At 38.9% G+C, this 27,318-nt stretch overlaps 1 protein-coding gene across 8 annotated transcripts in view; it reads left to right on the forward strand.

The window, feature by feature from the left end:
- exoc2 (exocyst complex component 2) overlaps positions 1-27,318 on the forward strand; it is a 265,236-nt gene that overhangs the window by 194,851 nt on the left and 43,067 nt on the right. For all 8 annotated transcript variants that reach the window (XM_072283403.1, XM_072283402.1, XM_072283405.1 and 5 more), the window contains one exon: positions 12,546-12,687. In XM_072283403.1, coding sequence (XP_072139504.1) covers positions 12,546-12,687 — 142 coding nt within the window. The remainder of the gene's footprint in view (positions 1-12,545; positions 12,688-27,318) is intronic.

A 27,318-nucleotide genomic window follows, 5' to 3' on the forward strand; every position in this document is an offset into this window, starting at 1 on the left:
TCCTTGATGTGTAGCCACCTGGCTAGGCTTTTGATGTACATAAGCTCAGGTCTTCCTCTAGGTTTGTTCCCCTCGATCTTTCCAGAGAGTATGAGTTTTTCTAGTTCACCTTTCCGCATGATATGTCCACACGAGTTGTATTTCTCTTATTGTCGGTATGAGTGATCTAACTGCTTGGGCTCTTCTGACAACTTCTTCACTTGATGTGTGTATGGTCCATGATATTTTTAACATTCTCCTGTAGAATCATACAAAAAAAATCCATGGACCAGTATGCATAAAGTACTGGAGGAACTCAGCAGGTCAGGCAGCATCTATGAAGGGAAGTGAGCATTAGGAAAAACACTTGTACGACTATGAGCAAAGAGCAGGGGTAATAGGACAAAATTGTTGGTCCTACAAGGAGTCAGTATAGATCTGATGCATCAAATCACTTGTTGTGTTATAATAATACTGTGATTCGCAGCATTAAAGTTCTGGTAAATTTGCAACAAGAAAGAATCTGATCAGCTTACTTCGAACAGTATTACTACTTAGTGAGTCATCATTGATCAGAAACTCAACTAAACTAGCCCCATAAGTGCCGTAACTGAATGAACAGAGGTTGAAGAAGGCAACTGGTACTATTTTCAGCACTGCAAAGTAGAGCATGTCAAGGCTCTACCACATAGAAGAAGGGCAGAGGGCAAAAGTGAATGCTAACATTTACAGGTTGTGTATCTCCATGATCTGGAAATATATTCCTGTTCCTTCATGATCATTAGATTCAAATGCACCCTCTGAAAATAGTCCCATGAATTAACAGGAGTTGCATCACTTTCAAATTTCCTTCCAATTATGCACCTGTCTTGGAAGTGTGGGCCACATCTTTCTTGTCATTGCACCATCATCCTGGTATCCTTTAGCTTCATCAGGACCACTGGGGACACAGCAGTGTAAGAACTTTTCTGAGGGGACTTTAGAAATGGGTATTACGTTCTGACTTTGCTAACATCACTCTCATCCTGTGAGAGAACTTAAAAACAGAGAAATATCTGACATACAAAAAACAGTCAGGTCTGGCTGCACCTGAAGATGGAGAGATATTTTATTTTTCAACTTGATGTTTTGTAAAAACAATATGTAATAAAATCTTTGTAATTCATTGATAATATGTGACTCATACACTGCTTTGTTTAAAAATTGTGGCTGAAGTTTTTAAAATGTTCGTACAACAGCTTATCATGTATCACAATAATTTCTAACGTACCCTGCCAATTATTTGGTTTGTCATGTGGTCTAAGATGCTGGACCACAAGGTAAGTAATTTTATAAACTGTTCTCTCTCCTCTGGTGCTTTTGACTTGCCCATTCAAATAATTGACATGTTCTTGCTCAACACAATAGTCTCTGAAATAATTGAAATTATTAGATCCATCACCAGTATTTCTTTCCCTCGAAACGTATTGCCACTTTCTAAATCCATCTTCATCATTCCTGCGATCACATTTTCAGCTTTTTCATCTGACACTCAAACAAGCCATGACCTTAAAGCAGCACTTATCAAAGTTACAAATAGGGTCATCATTCTTCCCTTATAATTTCCCTTTCATTTTTCCTCATGATCAGATCTATGTGTGGCTCATACATATAGTAAAAATCCATGAACAATGCCTGAAATTACAATAATATTAATGAAAAGTCCTATGGTTGTAGGAAATCTAAAGTTAAAGAATAAATGTTAAAGAACATACATACATATTAGTATATCAGTCTTCACTCAAAGAGAATTGGCAAATTAACAATTCAGGTTAAGAACCTTCAACCAAATGGTTCTTATCTGAACCTTTGCAGGACATGCTAGAAATTGGAGGAACAAAGTACTCTCTTGAATTTTTATATTCTACTGATGTGTGGATAAGTAATTCAACAGTTGTGGGTTTGAGTCCGACTGGAGTTCATGTTTCTGTGGAGGCCAAGTCATTGGGTATCTTTAAGCAGAGGTTGATAGATTCTTAATTAGTAAGTCAAAGGTTACGGGGCTGAGGGGTGAAGGCAGGAAAATGAGGTTGAGAGGGATAATAAATCAGCCATGATGGAATGGCAGTGCAAACTCGAGCTGGACAGCCTAATTCTGTCCCATATTTTATAGTCTTATTATGTGCATTTTTGGATTATATTTTAAAATGGAGCAGAAGTCGAGAATATAATTGCACCTTAAAAATTAAACTTAAATAGGCCTAATCAAACCTGTTGAGAGAGTATCATGTGCAGTTTTGGGTCCCTTATCAAAGAAAGGATATGCTTTCATTGGAGAACGTCCAGGGGATGTTCATAAGAATGATCCCAGGAATGAATGGGTTAACATATGAGGGCACTTGGTAGCTTTGGGCCTGTACTCAATGGTCCAGAAGAATGAGGGGGGATCTCATTGAATCCTATCAAATATTGAAAGAGTGGACATGGAGAGATTTTTTTCCTATAGTGTAGGAGTCTAGGACCAGAGGCACAGCCTCAGAATACAAGGACATCCCTTTTGAACAGAGATGAGGAGGAATTTCTTTAGTCAGGCAGTGGTGACTCTGTGGAATAATTTATCACTGATGGCTGTTGAGGCTAAGTCGTTGGGTATATTTAAAGTGGAGGTTGATAGATCCCTGATTAGTAAGAGCATCAAGAGTTACGAGCAGAAAGTAGAAGAATGGGGTTGAGAGGGATAATAAATCAGCCATGATCAAATATCTTATGATTTTAACTGTTAATTTACCTTTGATGTTTTAATAACACTGGCCCACAACCCACCACTATTCAATCATAAAAAAAAGGTTGAAACGATTACTGGCATTAATAAGTTGGGTATGCATTGCGAATCTGTTCAAGAATTTAAAACATCCGGAATTTTAAACTACTCAGCCTGCTACTGCTTTCTCTTACCACCTTAAACTGAGACTAAGAGACAAGTATTCAATAAATTTGTGTTTCAGCAATGCTTAATCTCACAATGAACCATTAAACAGAGGTGAGAGTTCATCAACCTGAAACATTATCTCCATTTCTCTCTGTGAAAATGCTGACTAATCTTCTGAGGACCTCCTGCATTTTCTATTCTTATTTTAGATTTCCAAAATCTATGTATTTTAGCTTTTTGATTATTTTGCAAATAATTTTTTGCCTCTTCCCTCACAGCGGGCTCTACTATTAAGAACATTGTAATAAGCTACTGATGACAGGGTGTGGTTTTCTCCTCTTTCTCCATTCTTTCCCAAATAATGGGGTTACATCTACTGCCATTCAGTCTGTGGGAGTTGTTCTAGGATCTGTGGAATTTTGGAAATTAACAACTGTGCATACATTATCTCCAGAACTAGCACCTTTAAAACTGGAAGATGCAGTTTATCAGATTCTGGGGATTTATGATTTTTCAGTCCCAGTAATTTCTGTAATGCTAATGTTTTAATATTTCTTATTATATACTGTGTTCAGTCCAAAAGAATTTGTTCACACTATTTTCAGGTGGTTTTCTATATCTCTTTCCTTAAAGATGGGTACAAAACTTCTCTCCTTTTTTTCCCTTAATTCCTAATACATTTTCTTCTCTTAAGTTTGCAGGGGGCTATTCTGTTTTCCTGTCGTCTGTCTAAAAAAATCTTCTACTGTTGTTTCTCAGTTGACTACTTTGTGTTCTACCTTCAATTTCTTTGTTAATGACTTGGTCATCAGTAGTTTAATTCTGCTTTTTCTTCAATTGTCAGGTCTATTTTTTGACATTCCTGTGATCTATTATTATATTTAATTTCCCTTGAAAATCATGGGTGGACCACTTTTTTTTCCATTTTGGAGGAATTTACACTCAGTGGCCACTTTAGTAGATATCTCTGGTATCCAATAAAGTCACAGAGTGTATGTGCATGGTCCTCTGCTACTGTAGCCCATCTAGTTCAAAGTTCGGCATGTGTGTTAACTTGGATTGTATATTTTGTTCTATATTGTAATTTCCCTTCCGCCCAAAGCAAATGACGTACTCTGACTTTTATAAATATAATACTTAGGAAAAAAAGAGTTGATATACAATTCTGATTCCTTCCTAATTTGGCCCTATTTTTCATAATTTCATATTTGCAAAGTATGTTCCTTTTAGTACTTGCAAGAAGTAGTATGATTTTGACAGTTATGGTCAGCAGATATACTTATTTACCTTTATAATTTCTCCTCATAGTAGGTTAATTGAACATTGTAAATTGTTCTGTGATTAAGCTAGTGTTAAATAGTGTCACTGGGCACTGTGACTTGTTGGGCCGGAAGGCCCTGTTCCACGACATGAATAAAATATATAATTACTGCAATATGTATCATGAGTCGCTGAAAATTTGGCTTATTATCTTGCTTTCTTTCTGATCATCTTATGTTAGTTTATTCTCTATTATTGAATGAAATTTGCTAAACATTACATTGTTGTATTATACTTCTATTACATTATTCTTGTCGATAGATTTACAGGTCCTCTATATTCAGTGGCAGGTGCAACAAAGGAGTCTGCAAATCCATGTTCTTCTTACCTTATCTCTCACCCAAATTAACTTAAAACATTTAAAAAAAATCCCCTTGAATCAATATTAAAGTTTTAAAAGAACCTGCTTGCCAGCAACTGTTAAAATGTCAGTGTATTTGGATAAGATCTTGTGGGAAAGGATGTGACATGATTTGTTTAATTTTTTTTAAATGTAGGCTTATTTTGTTACATATCTACTATGTGAGTGGGTATTTTTATGAGTAATAATAGTTAAGAGTTGTATAGTACAGAAACAGTGGCCATGCTGATCATTTACTAAACCGGTTAGCTCACATTAGGATCATATCTTCCTATGCCTTGTTGGTTTAAGTATCTGTATTTGTATCTAACATCGCCCTCGCTTCTGGCTGCATGATCCAGATTTCAAACATTGCCTGTGTATTTAAAAAAAACATTATCTGTCAGATCTACTTTAAAACTCCTGCTTCTCACCTTAAACCTCTAAACATTTATCTTCATCTTTGATATCCCTACCATTAGGAAAACTGTTTTGAATATCTATATTAGTCATAATCCTCAGGTCACTCCTCACTCCTCACTGCAGGGAAAACAACCCCAGCCTATCTAATTTCTCAAAACTGAAGTGCTCCAAACCAGGCAATATTTAGGTGAATGTCTTCTGCACTCTCTGCAGTGCAATCACATCCTTCCTGTACTACACACTACACACATTACTCCAGGTGCAGCTTAACTAGTGTTTAGTCAAGTTGCAACATCATATCCCACCACTCACTTTTTTTTAATGCCACCACCCAAGAAAACAAGCATGCCTTATATCTTAACTTACCTGATCAACCTGTGCTGCCATTTTCAGAAAACTATAAAACTAATCTGCAGGCTTCTGGGATCATCAACATTCCTAGTGCCACTTACTATTTTGTAGTTGTATTTATTTTTTTTAAGTAATCAATGGAAAATATTGCACCAACTAAGTAACATGGTTATTTATTTTTTTGTCTTTTTTAGTTCAATATAATGAAAACTCTTAAAAATTCTCTAAATGAGTAAAATAAAGCCAATTTCAGCCGTGCTGAACAACTGAGCTACCAGACTATTATCGCATACATCTGCCACAGTTTGCCTCTGAAAGTTACAAAGCAAATTTTATTTTAAATAATTGCTAAAATACAGCTAATCATCCTTGATGTGACTCCAGTCAAACAGATGTAGCAAAAAGTGAGAATGACATGGCATGCAACTGTTATATGATCAACTGTTAAAAGTCAAATGGAAAGAATTGGTGGTGAATATTTGTGTTAACGTGGGCTAAATACTGGAAGTTCTACTTCTGGGAAAAACAGTTCTTATATAAACGACTACTAACGATCTGATTAACCTAAACCAGATCCTGTTATTGTGACTTGTTATCATCCATTACTTTGATGAAAAGGTAACACATGTTAAACTGTAATTACCCTCATAATCATGAAATGTAACAGCCACCTCTTTCATGGAAAATATGGTGTGATGACAGAGCAGGAGGTGTAGAAAGACAATATTTTTTTTGTAAGTACGGGGGGGAGTCCCTCAGTTTCTCTGCCTTACCCTGAGGCCTAATTATATTCTGCATAATACATCAATGAGCAATAGATCAATTTTTTTTCTGAACAGTATTCGTTGTAACAGCATAAGTTAATCATGTGCTAATGTAGAGGATTTATTTTGTATATTGCCCACACACTCAATACATCTGAAACTAGGATTAATGTATAACCTGCATTGAAGAGGAATAATTTATAACCAGTTTAACTTTGTCTCACTAATAATAGAATCACAGGACTATGAAGTCCATGTCTGTCTTTGGTAAAGAAGCAGGAATTTGCAATTGCCTTCTTTTCTCTCTGTAGAATCTCTTCAGAAAGTCCTAATAAATTCTTTTTACTACCGTTACCGTTTCAAATCGTTAACACCCTTCCGAATTATCTTTCGCCCAGTATTTGAACTTAGTATAGAGTGAATGTCATTATGGAAAAGGGTAATGTCACTAATAATTAATGTTACAAAATGAAATTAAAGAAATGATTTCTTGACATTTTTCTGAATAATTTTAAGGAGCATCCTTCAAAAAATATACTACCTATTCACTTATCCTTACCCCTCATATAAATATTGCTGGCAAGATCAGTATCTACTTCCTTCCCTACTTAACATTTGGAAAAAAGATCAGCTGACTTGTTGAATTACTTCCATTCATATGGTGTAAATACGCCCAACTGTCCTATTTTGTATGGAGGTCCAAGATTTTCAGACCATATGTTCAAAGGTCAAGGTAAATTTATTATCAAAATATGTGTACAGTATACAACCTTGAGAGAGTATTCAGACCATGTTGCGTGGGACCCAAGACTCTTGCACTTTCCACTGGCAGAAGCGAGAGGATGACCAGTCAAATGCCAGTAGACGGTCATGTAACAAAAGTGTCTTGGACCTCCAGGTGGTCCACAGTAGGGGTGATTGATAAGTTCATGGCCTAAATTAGAAGGAGATGAGTTATACAGCTCTCGCTACATGCATGTGCAGTTCAACTCTTTGAGTGATTATGCAGAAAGTTTGAAGTTAATAACATCTCCATCTACCTTAGGCCATGAACTTATCAATCAACCCTGCTGTGGACCACTTCTGGAGGTCCAAAACACCGACTTCTACAAAGAAGGGATCCGTATGCTCCACAACCGCTGAACTAAGTGTGCAAATGTAGGAAAAATAAATGTGCAAGGTTTTCTAAAATTGACTCTTTCTACCCTAGGCCATGAACTTATCAATCACCCCTTATCAATCCTATCAATCCTTTTGTGTGTGTCATTAATGCCACTTTACTAAACTTTTATTTAGTTACTAATTTCATTAAAGCAACTTTTCTTTGACTTTTGTTTTGAATGTCCTCCTGTAATTATTCAATGTGTTCCCTTTTTGTTAAAAACATAACCAGAATTGTAATTAATTTTCAAGAAGGCAAATGTTTTTTTTGGTCAAATAGAGATGCTAAATGCGAGCATGTTTTAGATGTCAGATACATTTTAAACAGGTTAGATAAAATATGCAAAAATCCCAACGTTGATTCATATTACTTCGATTGTCAAATAGTGGTAAGCACACTGTGGACTTTAGCAATTTTTATTCCTATTGCAATGCACTGCAAAAGCAAAAAGGAAGGAGTTTTCTGTTAAATGGTTTAAAATCAGCAGCAATTACCCGGTCACATGGCAGCAAATCTAGGATTTCCTTGCATGTGTGGTTAAATACGGAAATCCTGACTTACTCCTCTGTAGCTGAGTATACTTTAGCAAGCTCTACTGCAGGGCATACCATGAATTTCATTGGTGGGGCTTCATCTTAGAGTTTCTCCAGTTCTCCGGTTTTTATTTTGTGGTATTATCGTTTTTTCATTCTGTGCCAATTTAAACCAGGCATTGCTTGCATTACTGCATTGTTTCAGTGGGAATTGTAGGGATACAGAAATGACAATAAAAGGACAAATTCCTTTTCATATTATGTTTTGTTCATATAAAGAATGTTTTATGTGCTTCCATTTGATTATTTTTAATTTAAAAATTGATTATTGTTTCATTTAATACATTTAAAAGTTCATTATTTCAGAATTGTCAATTGCAGTTAGCTAACCTATGGTAGTAAAAATGGGATGCAAAGGAAAATATTCTATTATATTGAAAGACTACTCCATAATGATGCTCCGTTACTATAAATGAAAGACAAAAGTATGCTAAAAATGCTCACACGTCTCTTTACATCTTCTTACTGAATTTCCAATCTTACCTATTTGTAAATAAGGGGAAAAGTGTTACTGTTAATGATTTTTCTTCAGAAATAGAGAAAGTAAGACAAAGGAAGCAGGTCGCAAACAAACTGAAAGATGAAAATCAGGAGAATTTAATTGAGCAAAGGAAAGATGGGAGAATGCAAAAGTTAGTGGTAATTAGATGAGTAGAGAAACAAAATCAGAAAATAAACACCTTCTATTCAATATCATCTCACAAAACACTCCTGTCCTCCCAGGAATCAAACTGGTGAATATTTACAGTGCCCATTCTTGGGAAATGCATCTTCATGTATTATTGCCTGTATCTAGATCTCACAAAAGCTCTATTTAATTTCCGGAAGAATTTATTCACATGTTTTCCAAATCTCTTCATTAGAAACGCACATGACTGTAACTTCTCAATTGGCCAATGTACCTGTATGTTAACTTAACCAAAAAGAAGGTGTTGGTGAGCAATTATAGCAGAAGAATTGTACTGAAAGATAATATCATATGTAGCATCATAAGTAAAAATTGTAAGCTGGAAATGTATTAGAACATATAAAATATTCAGATAAATGTATAAATATTTGGTAACTTGTTCCTTGGACCATCACACTGAAACATATTGAGGGCAATGGCACAATCATTCCTTAACTCTGTTGTCACTGGGTTTTTTGTTTTTAAAGATCTTATTCTGTTGTAATCCAACATATAGCTTGGTTCCTTCTGCATTACTATTGCATCTGCTCAGCTTTGAATGGTTTTGTCTGTGATTAGATTTTTTTTCTTCCTCACCCCCCTTCCTTGGAGTTGATATCTGTTTATCTTGAGTAGCTATAAAAATCTGTTCCAAATAATCTGTGTTGTGGTAATAGTGTGAAAACTCCTGAAAGTTATCAGTTCTCCTCCTACAAGCAGAAGTGCCTGTCGCCACTCTTAATGTTCAAATGTTCTCATCAAATGAGGAAGTTTTCCTGCCCACAATGTGACTTCTCTGTGGGGTTCGGAAGGAAACAAATTCATGCATTTATAATTTGTATCATGATGTTTCTCAGAATGTTTTAAAGCTATTTTACACACAGAAGTCCAGCTATTGCTGCTGAGTGCCCAAAAACAAAAGCAAAAACATAAGAGAAAGGATCAATTCATCTGCACTATTTGAAGGGTAATCAGAAATCCAATGCCATTAACTTCAACTGTAATGGACTGTTAATACGGCATCTCATTTAAAGTACAGTATCTGTAATAAACTAGCATTGATGCATTATTATATCAAAATGTCAAACAACAGTGAGCCCTCATATTCTGGAGCATGATTTGCAGTGACAGTTTTCTGGTTCAGACAAGGTCATTCAAAAAGTTTTGAAGCTGTTGTTTGCAATGTTCAACTTAATGCAATATAAATGTAAGTTTTTCTAAAACATGGGTCACTTGTGAATTGATACTGCACTTTCTCTTAAATATGTCCCACCTGTGTGAACAGAATATGGTGCAAAGCAAAACTCTGTGGGCCATGTCTATCAGCATCATCTCAGTGTTAATTTATATACTATAATAAGTTTGTTTCCCTTTATATTCTATGATAAATTCAATACAGTACATAGTAATTTCTACTGATTTGTCTGATCTTGTTTTTTTTGTTATGATGTAAAACTTCATTGACGGTTAACTATGCACGACAAACTCTAGATCTAGATTAAAAACTACGATGCTGAAAATTCTCAGCAGATTACACAGCATCAGTGGAGAGAGAAACCAAGGTAATATTTCTGGTTTCTTACAAATGACACTTCATTTGGGATGCTGACCATCATTGTTCAAGAATTCTGTGTAACAGAGACGGTCAGGATTGAAAGAGTGGGCAGGTGCAGACAATGTGGGAGGTTTCATTGGTTGTTAGATCATGTTAATGAGGTTCCTGTAAAATAGGATCAATTTCATTATCTTAGTTTTGGAAAAAGCCTGGCTAAGCATACAAAGTTGCTTTTACTGCAATAGATTGTAAAGGCTCCTGATCCAAACTGGCACCCTCAATTGGTAACATGTCTGCCAAGCATGTACTGAGGTGGAAAATCAAGACTGTGTTGGTGATGGACCCACAGAATATTTTTAAAACTAGTTTCATGGTAAGAATTTCTAAATGAAGTGATAGACAAGGTTGGTAATGTTATTTTTTTCCATGAGACAAGAAGAGAACAGTAATTTTATAATAATGCATTTGTTTCATTTATTTATGTTTCAATAGAACAGGAACTAATTTGTTGTTTTCAAGTTGACCTTCCCTCACTAGAATGCTTATCACTATCCAGTTTGTACTATGAGGCATATTATTCCTGGATCACAATTCGTGATAAGATATTGGGCTATAAGTAAATCTTCCTGATCTTAGGTGATATTAATGATTGTATAATGCAGCACTATATTTACAACAATGTGAGGTGTAGCCATTCTGAGGTTTCAGCCAATGTCTATGAGTTTTAAAAGTAGTAAGATTTGGGAGCAACCTTTCACATTGGTTTGAAAGTAAAATTTATCGTTTGTGTGTTACAAACATTCAGATTTGAGAATTTTCATCTATTTCTGACAAGGGAAAGCTAGGTATTACTAGTTGCTCACTTTCATTATAGTATATTTTTAGTTTACCTCTAATGATTATTATAATAAAATTGTTTATCAATGGTGCCATTAAATAAATAATATATATTTTATGAATATTTTATTAAGCAGTGGCAAGGGTGTGCAGATTCACTATGATTAAAGAACCATGTCATTTAATTCCTATGTATTTTTTGGCATCATTGGTAGTAATATCTGTTTTACATTAGCCATTCTCATGGGGAAAATACTTTTGTGCACTTTTAAGTATCTTGTTCTAAATATTATTTGTTCAACTTAAAATATGGAAGCTGCACAAGGTGCAGTCCATAAAATATTCCGAACTATAATTATAATATCTGAAATTGCGGTTGGAAATTTCAAAACGTCCTTAATGGGAGATGTTCCCTTCCAACTAAAAGGCAAAATACTGCACTTGCTGAAATCAAAAATATAAGCAGAAAAAGATATACATACGTAGTAACACACACAAAATGTTGGAGAAACTCAGCAGATCGGGATCTATGGGAATGAGTAAACAGTCAATGTTTTGGGCTGAGATTCATCGGAACAGGACTCTTCAACATATTTTCTTTTCTGTCTGCATTGGTGGAATAACAATTAACAATTCAGGTATATGTTCAAATCTAAAAAATAAGTGTTGATTTTAGGTATTCTGATATGATCCAAAAACATGGTTGGTGGTAGAGTACACATGGAACAAAGTTCTTTTCTCCTGTTTCAGTTACAATAATGCATTGCCTATCATGTTTTAAATATATGGATGAGTACGTATCCCTCATCATCAGGGGGTGTTGGTCCTTTAACACCACCTCTTTGGTCAGGAAAGCACAGCAGTGTCTCTACTTCCTGAGGAGAATGAGGGTAGTGAGGCTGCCCATTACTCCACTCTTGCCCCCCCCGCCCCGCCACCATTTTAACCAGTTTTTACAGGAGCACCATCAAGAATATCCTAACCAGCTGGACAGCCAATCTGGTATGGAAATTGCAAGGTATCTCTGACTGCAAGTCCCTACACAGCATTGCAAGGACTGCTGAGAGGATCATTGGTGTGTCTTTTCCACCCATTAGAGATATTTATCAATGCACAGATACCTTACCATTGTCAATGATCCCCTCCCATCAGTCCACCAATCTTTTTGACCCCCTAACATCAGGCGGGAGGTGCCATAGTATTCATTCAAGCACTGTTAGGATGGGAAACAACTTCTTCCCCCATGTCATAAGACTATTGAACTCACTGCCACCACCTAGATTTCATCATGCATGAAGCACCAGTAGCATTATACTGTTCACTTTTTAAATGTATCACACGTGCAGCTTATTATTTATTTATTTGTAGTGATATTACTTTGTGTTTTGTGTGTGAATTTTATGTTCTGCGTTGTGCACTTAAGTCTGGAATAACGTTGGTGATATAATGTGAACGGTTGAATGACAATGAACTTGAACTTGATCAGTTGTGAACGGTCTTCACAAATATTGATCAACTTGCTATATTTTTTATTAGCCTGTGTCCCTTACCAATCATTTGGCAGAAACTATCTCTTGCTGAATATGCTTCTAAGTTTTTATTTGCCTTGGGAAAATCTCTGAAGTCATGGAATATGATGTTTACAGGTTAGCATTGATGCTGTGAAGTATCTGGATCAGAGGCTCTTTGAAACCTATATTGAACTAAAATCGGATCCAATTGTTGGCTCTCTAGAGCCTGGAATTTATGCTGGATATTTTGACTGGAAGGACTGTCTTGCACCTACAGGTATGTCATTTTTTTGTTGCCGTACTTCATCTGCAGACAATAAGATTTTAAAATCTTAATATGGTTACTCTTAATCAGTTTTGCTACAATGTATTTGTGTAATCCCAGAATATATAATGCTTAACGAGTTACGTATTGCATCTGTTAGGTTTAGTTTTTTTTTTAAGCTTGCAAATTGCTACATTTGGGGTACACCACAATATAACTGTTCATAGTTCATGTAGGAGTCTATTGCAGGCATTAATTCTTTTCAACTTGATTAGCGTAGTTAAAAATAATGGTCAGAGCCATATAAGAATGTGTTAAGTTGTACCTAGTGGTAATATCAGGTGTTATTTGCTGAATGCTGAACATGTATTGCATAATCATGCTTTCTTTTGTGGGATCTATTTTCAAACGTACCATGTTATAAGTGTGAGATTTCAGCATGAAGCTTTATCCTTCCAACTGGCAGGACCTTTGATTCTAAATCAATACTTAATCATGCAGATTAAGGGTGTTTCTTTTCTTCTCTTTCACATCCTCTAAAATTTAGTACTTATTCATCCTACAAATGACTTTTGAATTTTTATTAACAAATGTGACACACATTCTTAAAAATTTAAAAGGCTGATAGATCTTGCACATCACTTAGTTTTTTTTCTTATTTCTGGTGATGCATAAATTCTAGGTAAACATGAATGTTTACTTATGAAAGAGTAGTGGTTTGGCAACACTGACTTAGTGCACAAGCAAGTGACTTATAAAAATAACAAAAGCATATTTTCAGAATGTTTAGTCATCTTTCCTATTGATGTAAAAGATTAAAGAGAAAATGCTAAATAAGCACTAAACTCTTTCAAAATTCTTCATTTCTTTGTTTATAAATTTACTTGGAATTTCTAAACTTACTGAAAAAAATTAGTACATTTTCTTTTGGGGAGATGGGAGGTCTGAGGTACCAAACATGGCTGACCATCTGCAATTTCATAGCATGTAAACAAACTGTCAATATTTTTCCAGAGAAGTTAACCTTCTTGTCTTTGAGCTTGCTGAATACTTGATAAAGGAAGCTTTCTTGGACACACTTCACAAATTCCACTCCATTCAAGCCTTTTACACTATAGTTGGCCTTTTCTATTTTAAATTCTTCCACTATTACTACAGCACCATGTACAGTACATATAGTACAGTATCCACTGAAATCTAATGTTTTGTCGTTGGTGCTGCTTTCTGTTTTAGATGTCTAGGAGGTTTAGTTCATTATTTTCTAAAAACCCTACTAAATCTTACTAAGATTTTGGCTCAAATGGACTAGGATAAAAAATTGAGGTGCAATACATTCACTGAGAAGGTGATTGGAGTTTCAAAGTAATCATTTTTCTATGATGATGAAAAGAGGGACAACCAATGCTGAAACTGCCTTAGAGACAAATTCTGCATATGTAAAATGTCCGCTTTGAGCAGTCCATGGTCCTTGCAATTTGTGATTAAATTTATACCTATTTGGAGAAGTATTTCTTTTTCTCTATGATTCTGCACAAGCCAATTTGCATATAATTGAATATAAATTCTATTGTCAATCAGTTTAATCTAGTTTTTTTAAATCATTTAAAATCCTTTATATTTAGAGGTTTTAACATTCTGAAATTTGGTCAATCAAGCTGAAATTAAATTATTGGAGCAAGCTTTACAAAAGCAAAAATCCTGGGGTAAAGTGGTAAGCTTCAGAGTAAAAATATAAAATTATACATTTAAAATCCATTTAAAATGTATCTTTTAACATACTTCTGCTCAGGAAAGCTTAATTTTAAGTTTGTAGCAAGCACAATTAGCAGAAACTAGTAGTACAAATGAATTCGCTGGCAGATTTGTGTATAGGGCCAATTTTCTGGATTGATGCAAATGATTGGAAAATATGTACCAAATATAAATTACACTTACTGGTGCCATAAAGAAGCTACTTACTAGAAGCAGTTCCCATAGTCATTCAAAAGAAACAAAAGGCCAACGTGGCAAGTTTAAAAGTCACAGTATAGTTGAAAACTATGGGAATGCAAAAACTACGCAGGAAGCCTTAAGGGAATGGGAGGCCCAATGAAGTGTATGAGAACAGATAAGAAGCTAAAATAGGACAAATCTACAAAATAATTTAGCAATGAGTATTCAAGTGAATTGTAGGGACATTTAACATCCAAAGATAAGATTTTCTTGTGGAAGAAGAGATCATGGATCATTGAAATCTAAATGAGTTCTTTCACCCTCTTCTGGGAAAGGGGGACGCTGTCTGTGTCATAGTAAAGTAATCATGGGATTGAAATGAAATGAGATAATACCACGCTCAAAGGTGAAACTTAGCCATACTCAGAGATTGAGATATATTCTGAGTCCTGATGCATTCCAGTTTACTGATAGAGTTGTAGGGAGAAGTTCTAATTTTGCTACAGATTTCCAATCATCTTTAGATATTGGAGATCAGAATCAAGTTTAATATCACCGGCATAATTCGTGAAATTTGTACACTTTACAGTAGCAGTACAATAAAATACAGGATAAATAAATGTAGAAAAACTGAATTAAAGTTATGTGTGTGTGATGCAATGAGAAGCAGGCATGTGCTGGGTGGTGGGGGTCCTTAATAATATGGACACTGCCTTCCTTAGGCACTGCTTCTTTAATATGTCTTGGATACCACAGAGGCTGGTACCAATGATGGAGCCAACTAATTTTACAAGTTTCTGCAACTTACTTCAATCTTGTGCTGTAGCCCCCCCCCCCCCCCAATACTAGTCAAACTGCAGGGTTGCAAGTGTTATATTCTGGTCAAAAATGAAGTTTAAACATGGTACCTAAATGCCAATCAGATCAAGAGTTGGTGCTGAGGAAACATTTAAAAATAATATTTAGAACAAGTTTAATTGTCACATGGAAAAGTCTGCCAGTAAGTCCAGATAGAAGCATTAATGGCAGAGCACATCTGATAACATTGGAGTTCTTTGATGAAGTTACAGAGAAAGAATTGATAAGGGTGTTGTGGTTGATATGTATATCAGCTTTAAGAATCTTTTTGAGGAAGTGCTGTATACAAGTCCTGAATCAAGATTTGGATCCCTTTCCCTCCTTAACACCTCCTCCTCCCCCCAAACAAATGCTGCTTGACCTAGTGAGTTCATCCAGATTCCAACATCTTGTGTGTACCAAGTAATAAGCTTGTTGAGATAGAAAGGTGAAATGACCGAATGCATAGATGCTGAAGTTTTATTGCAGAGATTCAGTATGTTAGGAAGATGAAAGGCAATATAAGCTAAATGGTCCACTTTTAAAAGAGTGCAGGACCCTGAGTCCTAGTAGACAAAATGGTGTGCCCAGATTATGAATATGTAAAGTTTTATTTTATATTTACAATATATCTTATTTCAGGGCAAATCTAAATGATTTAAATTTATTCAGATGTTAATATTCAATATCATGAAATATCAGGCTGTATTTTTGAATCTCTTCTATTTTGTGCATATTGTTTAAGGAAACATAATATTGCTTTTGTAAATGAATGTAGAAAGTCATAATTATGTGGGAGGAGAAGTCAAAGCACAGACTTTTCTCGCTATAATTAATTAAATATTCATCTCTTCTCGGTATTTGAGGGGACACAGTGTTTATTCATATCCACTGTGTTCTGAACGCTGAATAATAGCTTTCAAAATTATTTCATTTTGCTGACAAATAACTCCATGCCCCATACTACTTCTTAGAACTTGCGATCTCCATTTGACAGCAGATTTTTTTTTTTCAGCTCCTATTTGTTTGAAGTGTTACCTTAAACAGGATTCCACATAACTCTGGTCCACTCATTCTGAAAGGGGAAATTACTGGAAAAGTAAACCAATTAACAGTATGTGGGAGTCTATTTACAGTAACTTGGTAGCCAGTTAATTATACATGTAGTTGGAGAATCCATGCCTCCTAGTGGTTGGAAATGAAATCACATCTCAGAAAACAACCTTGTTTAAGCAAAGGTAGTTATTATTATAGGGGATTTGGACAGATCTTGTGCATGTATCAGTTATATTTGATTACTTTTCCAATTCTTACATACAATTGGTTGTTGGGATGAAAATGAAAATAAATGCATTTGTTTAGCATCTTGGCACATAAAGGAAGTACTTCATGAATAACTTCAAAGTGAAATGATTATGTAAGCAAACACTCTGGTTTTGTTTTACATGTAGCATAGATACATGATCTGTCAATTTTCTATGTGTTGAATGACAAGTTGCATTTCTTGTGCCTTTCTATCAATGCCACAGAATGTTTCATGTCCCATTGAGCTTTTCACAATAGGCAGATTGCGGTTTAATATTTTCTATTCATAGCATTTCCAATGCTGCAGATGTACTTCAAGACTGGTGGACTAAAGATGTATCGACAGGTTTTTAGCCATCTTTCAATGCTGTTGCTGTTGAGTGCCATCGAGTTAGTGGCTCTTGGTGACCCGACAGATAGTGTAATTGTCCATAGGGTTTTCGTGGCAGGATATAGAGTAGATTGCCAGGCCTTTCTTCCGTGCAAATACTGCTGCTGCCCAGTTTTGAGACCTGACTGAATTAAAACTCCCAAGTAGAATTACTTTGTATAAATGTTCTAGACAGCCAAATTCAATAATAATCACTGGTGTAACCGCACAAAATATTGAATTGAAGTTGCATTTAGTGATGGCTATTATGAAGAAAGACCTAATGAACCAGGAAGATGATGAGGTTGAAGGCAAAGAGAAAGGGAACCCTATCCTTGGTCTAGATGGGAGAAAGATTGATGAGGCAGAAGTACAAGCAATGGAATAGATGTATTTGAGAGCCCAATCAACAGTGGTCATGAGAAAGCAACAATTAGAACCATAGAACCATAGAACATTACAGCACAGAAACAGGACTTTTGGCCCTTCTTGGCTGTGCCGAACTATTTTTCTGCCTAGTCCCTCTGACCTGCACCTGGACCATATCCCTCCATACACCTCTCATCCATGTATCTGTCCAAGTTTTTCTTAAATGTTAAAAGTGAGCCTGCATTTACCACTTCATCTGGCAGCTCATTCCACACTCCCTTCACTCTTTGTGTGAAGAAGTCCCCCCCCCAATGTTCCCTTTAAACGTTTCCCCCTTCACCCTTAACCCATGTCCTCTGATTTTTTTTTCTCCCCTAGCCTCAGTGGAAAAAGCCTGCTTGCATTCACTCTATCTATACCCATCATAATTAAGAAAATGTTAGCATTTCTGGGAAGTATTTGATGTGGAAGATGTTATCATCAGAGAACAGGTACATCTTCACTGGGGAACTAGGAGAACAGAATCCAGCACTCCTTGTATGAACAGCACTCCTTGTATGAAGTAGCATGGAAATATGTGCAATCAAGGTGAGAGTCTGTGGGCTTGTATCTGATATTGTTTGCTTTCTTGTCCTCAGAGAAGTTGACAAATTGAGGGAACAAGAATTTGAATGAGCAAGTTGGGTGGAAATCAGTCGCAAAGGTGATGAAATGGGAGAATTTAATATTAAAACAGGAAGCAACATCAATGAAATTTTCTAGGACATAAAAAGTGAGGATCAAGGCTTTAATGAAACAAGAACTGTTTTGCATATTCCGCAGATTCCTGTGGGTCACCTTTGCTTCCACGCTGGCAATATATGCTGGTATTTTGTGGGCAACTCACAAAATTACTAAATATTCAGGCGAGGGCAAGCTTTTACAGAGACCCTTACAAGTTCATCAAAAGCCCCTTTCACCAGGAGAAGAGCAGGGTCCTTAGAGTACCTGTGAGGGAACTGGAGGTGCACCTGAGGAAGACCCACTCTGATAACCAGAGGCATGAGCCAGTCACCATTCCGAATGACATGCCACCAATCCACCCACCTGAGCACCAGAGCACCAGTTGGATGTAAGGCCCCCTACATGGAGGGAGGTGGAAAGTAAAGTTAAACGAGAAAGATCAGCATCAGCTCCAGGGCCCAATGGCATCCCATACTGGCACTATAAGATCACCCCCGGCATCCTGAAATACCTCTGGAATCTAATGAAGGTGGCATGGGGGAGAGGAATTATACCTAAGGCATGGTGGGAGGGATACTAATTCCCAAAGAGAAGAATTCCTCAACAATCAGTCAGTTCCGCCAGATCAGTCTCCTGAATGTGGAAGGAAAGACCTTTGCTGTCGTGGCTCAAAGATTCTCAGCCAAAAATTTTTGCAGAGCAACAACTTCGTCGACACATCAGTGCAGAAAGTATGAATATGTGGTTTCCCAGGATGTCTGGAACACGCAAATGTCATCTGGCACAAACTGCCAAGAAAGAAAAGAAAGATCTGCATGTGGTCTTTCTAGATTTTGCTAATGTTTTTGGGTCAGTGCCTCACGAGACTCTGTGGGCAGCTTTCAACTTTTTCCAGGTTCCGGAGGGCATCACAGAGCTGGTTGAAGCATACTTCCAGGATCTGCAGTTCTGTGTCACAACACAAGATAACACCACCACATGGCAGCACCTTGAGGTAGGCATAATGGCAGGCTGTACCATCTCTCCTCTGGCATTTATCATGGCAATGGAGCTCATTATCTGAGCATCACAATGGGTGGTCGGAGGGAAACGCTTGAAGGATGGGCTGCATGTATGGATGACATGACCACAATAACAACAACAGAAGCAGGCACCAAATGCCTGCTGGATAACTCCAGGGAAATATCAAATGGGCACGAATGTAGATCAAACCCTGTAAGTCTGGCAGTATTTCAATTGTCAAAGGCCAGCTCACCGACATAAGGTTTTGTATCGACGCTGAGCCAATACCAACTGTCCTGGAGAAGCCCATCAAAAGCCTCGGATGTTGGTACAACGCAGACCTCAGAGACACAGAGCAGGTGGAACAACTAAGGCAGGATACAATCAGTGGCCTCAAGCTGATCAACAACATGGCTCTCCCAGGGAGGTTGAAGCTTTGGTGCTTTCAGTTTGGACTGCTGCCACGACTTATGTGGCCATTTGCCATCTATGAGGTTACTATGTCTAATACAAATCGGCTGAAAAGGCTGGTGAACTCACATGTGAGGAACACACATCAAAGTTGCTGGTGAACGCAGCAGGCCAGGCAGCATCTCTAGGAAGAGGTGCAGTCGACGTTTCAGGCCAAGACCCTTCGTCAGGACTAACTGAAGGAAGAGTGAGTAAGGGATTTGAAAGGGGGAGGGGGAGATCCGTAACTTCCACCACCTCCAACGGGATCCCACCACTAAGCACATCTTTCCCTGCCCCCCCCCTGCATTCCGCAGGGATCACTCCCCACACAACTCACTTGTCCATTCGTCCCCCCCATCCCTCCCCACTGATCTCCCTCCTGGCACTTATCCGTGTAAGCGGAACGAGTGCTACACATGCCCTTACACTTCCTCCCTTACCACCATTCAGGGCCCCAAACAGTCCTTCCAGGTGAGGCAACACTTCACCTGTGAGTCGACTGGGGTGATATACTGCGTCCGGTGCTCCCGATGTGGCCTTTTATATATTGGCGAGACCCGACGCAGACTGGGAGACCGCTTTGCTGAACATCTACGCTCTGTCCGCCAGAGAAAGCAGGATCTCCCAGTGGCCACACATTTTAATTCCACATCCCATTCCCATTCTGACATGTCCATCCACGGCCTCCTCTACTGTAAAGATGAAGCCACACTCAGGTTGGAGGAACAACACCTTATATTCCGTCTGGGTAGCCTCCAACCTGATGGCATGAACATCGACTTCTCTAACTTCCGCTAAGGCCCCACCTCCCCCTCGTATCCCATCTGTTACTCATTTTTATGCACACATTCTTTCTCTCACTCTCCTTTTTCTCCCTCTGTCCCTCTGAATATACCTCTTGCCCATCCTCTGGGTCTCACCCCCCCCCCCCCCCCCCGTCTTTCTTCCCGGACCTCCTGTCCCATGATCCTCTCGTATCCCCTTTTGCCTATCACCTGTCCAGCTCTTGGCTCTATCCCTCCTCCTCCTGTCTTCTCCTATCATTTTGGATCTCCCCCTCCCCCTCCAACTTTCAAATCCCTTACTCACTCTTCCTTCAGTTAGTCCTGACGAAGGGTCTCGACCTGAAACGTCGACTGTACCTCTTCCTAGAGGTGCTGCCTGGCCTGCTGCGTTCACCAGCAACCTTGATGTGTGTTGCTTGAATTTCCAGCATCTGCAGAATTCTGTTGTTCACATGTGAGGAAGTGGCTTAGGCTACCAAGATGCCTTAGCAGCATAGGACTTTACAGGAACGGAGCCCTTTCTCTGCCAATTTCTAGCCTGGTGGAGGAATACAAATGTGCCAAAGCAAGGCCGGAAATGACACTCAAAAATTCTCGGGACCCAATCGTAAGAGGCATTGCTCCTGCTCGAGCAACAGGGAAGAAATGGACCCCAGCCACAGCAGTACTGGATGCAGAAACCGCCCTCTGACACCAGGACATAGTGGGCTATGTCCAACAGGACAGAGGAGGCTTTGGCCTTGGAGTGATGAAACCTACCTGGCAAAAGGCTACTACAACTGAACGCTGGCACCTGGTGGTGGAGGAGGTGCACCACCAAGAAGAAGCAGCCAGGTGTGCCATAGCAATATCCCAAGCCAAGCAAGGCTGCTGGATGAGGTGGGAGGGTGTTGAGAGGAGGAAAATCACATGGAGTGAGCTGTGGAGCATGGAGTCAAACAGATTGAGCTTCATCATCAGAGCAACATTTGAATTCCTGCCCTTTCCTACAAACCTAAATCTTTGGCTGGGAGAGGATCCAGCCTGTCCTCTGTGCGCAGTTCCGGCATCCCTCAAGCACATCTTGGTTAGTTGCAAGACCAGTTGCAAGAAGGCAGGTACACCTGGCAACCCAACCAAGTGCTGAGGTGTTTGGCAGCTGAACTTGAGTGTAAGAGAGTAACCAACAACGCCAGGTCTCTCAATGCCCAGACAACGGTCCCACAACTACCATCCTTCATCCGGGAAGGAGAGAAATCGGGGGCTAACGCCTTGCCTCACGACTCATGCCCAGCCCGCTGAGTGCCCCCAGGGACTGGGAAATGCGTGTTGATTTAGGCCAGAAACTTATCTTCCCATCTGAAATTGCAACGACCAACCTGCGGCCTGACCTGGTCCTTTGGTCCAACTCCTGTTGGCGCGTCTTTATCATTGAGCTGATGGTCTCCTGGGGGGATTCTGTGGATGAGGCTTACAAACAGAAAAGGCTGCGATATGCCAACCTTGCAGTTGAAGCAGAGGAGTGAAGCTGGAACGTAAAAGTGCGCCCAGTTGAGGTGGGGTGCAGGGGCTTTGTAGCCAGTTCCAGCGTAAGGCTGCTGAGGGAAGTAGAGGTCAGAGGGCAGGCCCATAGGAAGGCAATCAAAGCTCTTGCTAATGCCGCCGAAATGAGCAGTCACTGGCTGTGGCTGAAAAGAAGGGACGTTGTCTGGGCTGCCAAGTGACCATCTGGAGACTGACCATGTGACACACACCCAGGTCTGATCAGCCTGTGGTGGGCCTGCCTCGGCTGAGGGAAACACCCAATGATGTCGAGATACACAACCGAAGATGTGTCGTAATGGTAGTGACATCATCTTGTGGTCATCTTTAAGAACTACTTCCACTCAAGTCAAGTGCAGTGCAGAAACTTTAGGGATTGTAACATCCAGTCCTATTAATCAAACTACTAGATGTACTCATTCTGAACTACGATCGCTACAATCCACAGCCTGTGATTTCTCGTTAAGAACCGTCTACATGAACTCATGATTTTACAATCACTTGAAGGGTTCAGCGAGCTAGACTCTCAGGAATGCAGGTATGGCACCTTGAAGCTGAGGAAGACTGGCGATCGCCAGGGCTGATTTCAAAACAGGTTAAAGCATCGAGGCTCGAGAGTAGAAGCAGAACCGGTGTTCAGCCCTGCTATTTCATGCCAGCCCAGATCCTTCCACCTGAGCTCATCCCATCCACCTGCATTTCACCCATCTTTCTCTTCTCTCTACTACCATTGAGCAGAAGGTGCGTGAGTGTTGGGTCCCACCAGGTTCATGAACGGTTGTTGGCCTATGACCATTGGGGACCTGTGCTGGTGTGGGTAGTTTTCCTCGCCTCAGCACTGAATTAATTACACACCCAGTAGTCTGATTTTCATGGACATTGCCTTCGTTATGTATGGGTTTTCATGGATTCTATTGTATTTCTTTATTTCCCTGTGGGTGCTGGCAAGAAAATGAATCTCAATGTTGTATATGGTATACAAAGCTCTATAATAAATTTACTTTAAACTTTGATCTTTAATTTAGAGGAAGGAAGTAGAGTGCTCAATATGAGATTAAATTCATCTAAGTGAAAGAGTAATAATGGAGGGCATTTAATAGGGCTACATGTAAAGGGCTCTAGTGGATCCATGCAGAGGAAGGAGCATTGAATGCCCAATCATGTTTTCTCCATTCCTTTAGAAAATATTCAATAGTTCTCTCTTTCCATTAGTTTATGGTCATTTTATCACCAGAATGGTAGACAGGTTTGTTGTGAGAAGACTACACAGACCCAGCAAAGGGACATAGTTAGCGCTGTGAGAGTGTGCGAAGTTTGTAGTCCGAGTGTACTATAGGGACGTGTGAGATTATCCATCTTGGAATGATGAATGAAAATGCAAGATGTCATGGTGTATTTAACTTTGAGGTTACTGGTTCATGAAACACAAAAGGTTGGCATAATCGTATAGCAGGTAATTAAACAGTCAAATGGACTGTTGGCCCTTATTGTAAATGGTATGGAGTATAAAGGTAAAGAGGATTTTATGCAGGATGAGAGGTAAGTGCAGGGGTGTGGAAAATAGATGAAATGCAGTGAAAGACTGTCAGTTATGGTATCTGGGGAGCTATGGTTCAAGAAAGAGGAAAGCATTGCACAGACACCACTCCTGAAAGTCTCATCATTGGAGCAGATGTAACAGAAATGGGAAAATAGATTGAGGTCCTCACGGAAAATGGAATGGTGGGAACTGTAGTCATAATAGCCGTGGAAATCTGTGGTCTTGTCTTGGATGCCCGTGGTAAGCCTATTCCTTGAGATTGACATGATAAGAGGGAAGGGAGAGATCAACTAAATGAAGGTGTGGACAGGATGGAAAATGGCTGAGAAGGTTATGAAATTTTGGTAGTCTATGGGAATGCAGGAACCAGCATCAGTGCAATTGCCGCTGTTCCAGAAAAAGAATTTGGGAAATAGGTCTACTGCAAAGACTGTTCTAGGTATTCTACAAAAAGACCAGCATACCCTGGGAACACGTGAGTGCTCAGAGCTACACCTTTGATCTGGAAAAAGTAAGTAGCCATTGAAGGAAAAGTTGCTCAAAATGAGAGTGTTTTAAACTATGTAAACCAGCTGGAGAGGAACTTGTGCCTCTGTTCAGCCTCTACTGATACGGAAAGGTAGTGTAAAAGGATTGCACTTCCAAATTGAAAGGTTCCACAGATATAAGTGAGAATGGACGGGACCAGGGGAGAAATAATGGAGTCAAAGTAGCAAGCAATAAGTTTGGTGGGGCAAGAGAATGCTGAAAGAACATGTATGCCTCTAGAGTCCTGCATGTGGATATTGGACAGAGTGTAGAATTGTTCTGCATTGTGTCTCCTTGGAATCAGTTCAGAGTTGAGTGAAGTTATCCACACCGGTTCAGGAGCTTGATGGTTGTAGTGTAATAACTGTTCCTGAACCTTAATGATGGATGCTACTTTCTTGTGGCAGCACTCTTTGTGTTCATTGGGTCTACAAAGTTGGAAGCTTTGATAGGAAGATCTCCCAAGAAATGGATATCTTTGAAAATGCAAGATGTCATGGTCCTGATATTCATTGCTAGAGTCATGGTTCAGAGGTTCACAATAACTTCACGCTTATAGCAAGATTGATGATGTTAACCTTAAAGTCTTTAGGTTGGGATTTACTATTATTTATTCTAAGGTTATTGGTAGTTCAAAATGTATTAATTAAGTTTTAATGCTACTTCTCTATTTCAGTAGATATTGATTCATTAATGTCCAATATTGTCATATCTGGAAATGAAAATTAGAGGTAATATTTTGTGTAAACATCATACTTTTTAATTGACATTGCATAAGATCTAGATATTTATCCTGCTGTTCTGATATTTAGAAGACCAAAATTGCAAGTTTTCTCTAAAAAAACAGTGTGCAATTTGGCTTGTTATATTTATAGCACCATGTCTGGAAAGTACTTTCTGTTAGCAGCCAATACAAAGACCATTTATAACTAGCCTCAAAATTATCACTTTCTACCTCTAAAAAGAAAGTGATTAGAAAGGATGGTAATCTTGGAGTGAGTCATGAAAAGCATTTTGTGGCTCATTTAATGCTTGCAATAGAAAGTTTAAGTGAATATGCAAGTTTAAAATTAATGGATTAAAAGTGGATAAAAGTGATGTCAAGTCAGTAAGTTTCATAGAAAATACAGAATATTGAAAGATGATGAAGTAATCATGAAAACCAATAGATATTCCAATAATTCTCAAAACATAGTAAACAACAGGAACTGGATTATGCCATTCACCCTCTGAGCCTTTTCTGTCACTCAACACAATTGTGGCTGATCCTCTGTTTCAATACACTATACATTCTATCTCCATACCCATAATGTCTTTTGGGTCAGGAAATCCATCTCAAAGCCAAAGTGTGTTTATTACCAAAGTACAGAAACATCACCATATACTACCTCAAGATCTATTTTCCTGCAGACACTTTCAGAAAAATACATGCAATAGAATTTATGGAAAACTATACGTAAATAAAGGCTGGCCAACAACCAGTATGCAAAATAAGACAAATTGTGCAAAGGAAATGTGCTGAGTACATGAGCTGCAGGCTCCTTGGAATCAGTTCAGAGTTGAGGTGAGTGAAGTTATCCACACCAGTTCAGGAGCTTGATGGTTGTAGGGTAATAACTGTTCTTGAACCTTAATGATGGATGCTACTGTCTTGTGGCAGCACTCTTTGTAAATGTGCTCAATTGTGGGGAGAGTTTTGCCTGTGATGGACTGGATTGTGTCCACCGCTTTCTGTAAACATTCCTGTTCCTGGTCATTGGTGTTCCCATGCCAGGCTGTGATGCAACCAGATAAGATACTCTCCATTGTTCATCTGTGGAAGTTTGTCAAAATTTTAGATGACATGGCCAATCTACGCAAACTTCTATGAAAATAGAGGCACTCTTGTGCCTTCTTTGTGATGGCACTTGCGTGCTGGTCCCAGGACAGATCCTCTGATATGTAACGCCATAGAATTTAAAGTTACTGACTTAGATGTACTTAAATCTTTTTCAGTGACTTGACCTTCACATCGTTCTTGATAGAGAATTCCATATTTCTCTGAGTGGAGACATTTTTCCTTAGCTCAGTCTTACATATCATGACCAAGTCTAATCTTTCTACAGTATTAGAGAACTGTGGTGGGGATTCTCCACTTAATCAACAGTTACTCATCCCTTTAGAGAAAGTTCTGAATGACAATATGCCTCCACCCTATCTTCCCAGCAGCAAGGGATTTTTCAGGAAAATGCATATGCCACATCAATACAATCTTCAGTAATAAGGGGTGATATACTGCGTCCGGTGCTCCCGGTGCGGCCTTCTATATATTGGCGAGACCCGGCGCAAACTGGGAGACCATTTCGCTGAACATCTATGCTTTGTCCGCCAGAGAAAGCAGGATCTCCCAGTGGCCACACATTTTAATTCCACGTCCCATTCCCATTCTGATATGTCTATCCATGGCCGCCTCTACTGTCAAGATGAAGCCACACTCAGGTTGGAGGAACAACACCTTATATTCCGTCTGGGTAACCTCCAACCTGATGGCGTGAACATCGGCTTCTCTAACTTCCATTAATGCCCCGCCTCCCCTTCGTACACCATCCCTTATTTATTCCCCCCCTTTTTTTCTCTTTTTTCTCCCTCTGTCCCTCTCACTATACCTCCTTGCCCATCCTCTGGTTCCCCCCCCCCCTTTCTTTCATCTAGGCCTCCCGTCCCATGATCCTCTCCTTTCTCCAGCCTCGTATCCCTTTTGCCAATCAACTCTCCAGCTCTTAGCTCCAGCCCTCCCCCTCCTGTCTTTTCCTATCATTTTGGATCTCCCCCTCCCTCTCCCACTTTCAAATCTCTTACTATCTCTTCTTTCAGTTAGTCCTGACGAAGGGTCTCAGCCCGAAACATCGACTGTACCTCTTCCTATAGATGCTGCCTGACCTGCTGCGTTCACCAGCATTTTTTGTATGTGTTGCTTGAATTTCCAGCATCTGCACATTTCCTCATGTTTGCAGGACAGTTGGTGCAGTCTAACAGTCTCAAACAGAATAAGATCGTAACCAACGTTTCCCATCTGAAGATATACAGAATCTTGACCTTGGACAGGACCTCATTTATATGCAGCGCAGCATGAGCTTTGAATGGGACCTTATTACTGAACCCATGCATTTCAGGTAACTGATACCAAAAAACCCTTTACACCTCATGGTGTGCTATTGACTATCGACAGCCTATTTGACCCACTTGGATTTGCTGCTCCAGTCAGTGTCCATGTAGGCTTCATGTTCAACGAGTTGACC

This window comes from Mobula birostris, chromosome 19, assembly GCF_030028105.1.
Source record: "Mobula birostris isolate sMobBir1 chromosome 19, sMobBir1.hap1, whole genome shotgun sequence".
NCBI classification, from domain to species: Eukaryota; Metazoa; Chordata; class Chondrichthyes; order Myliobatiformes; family Myliobatidae; genus Mobula; species Mobula birostris.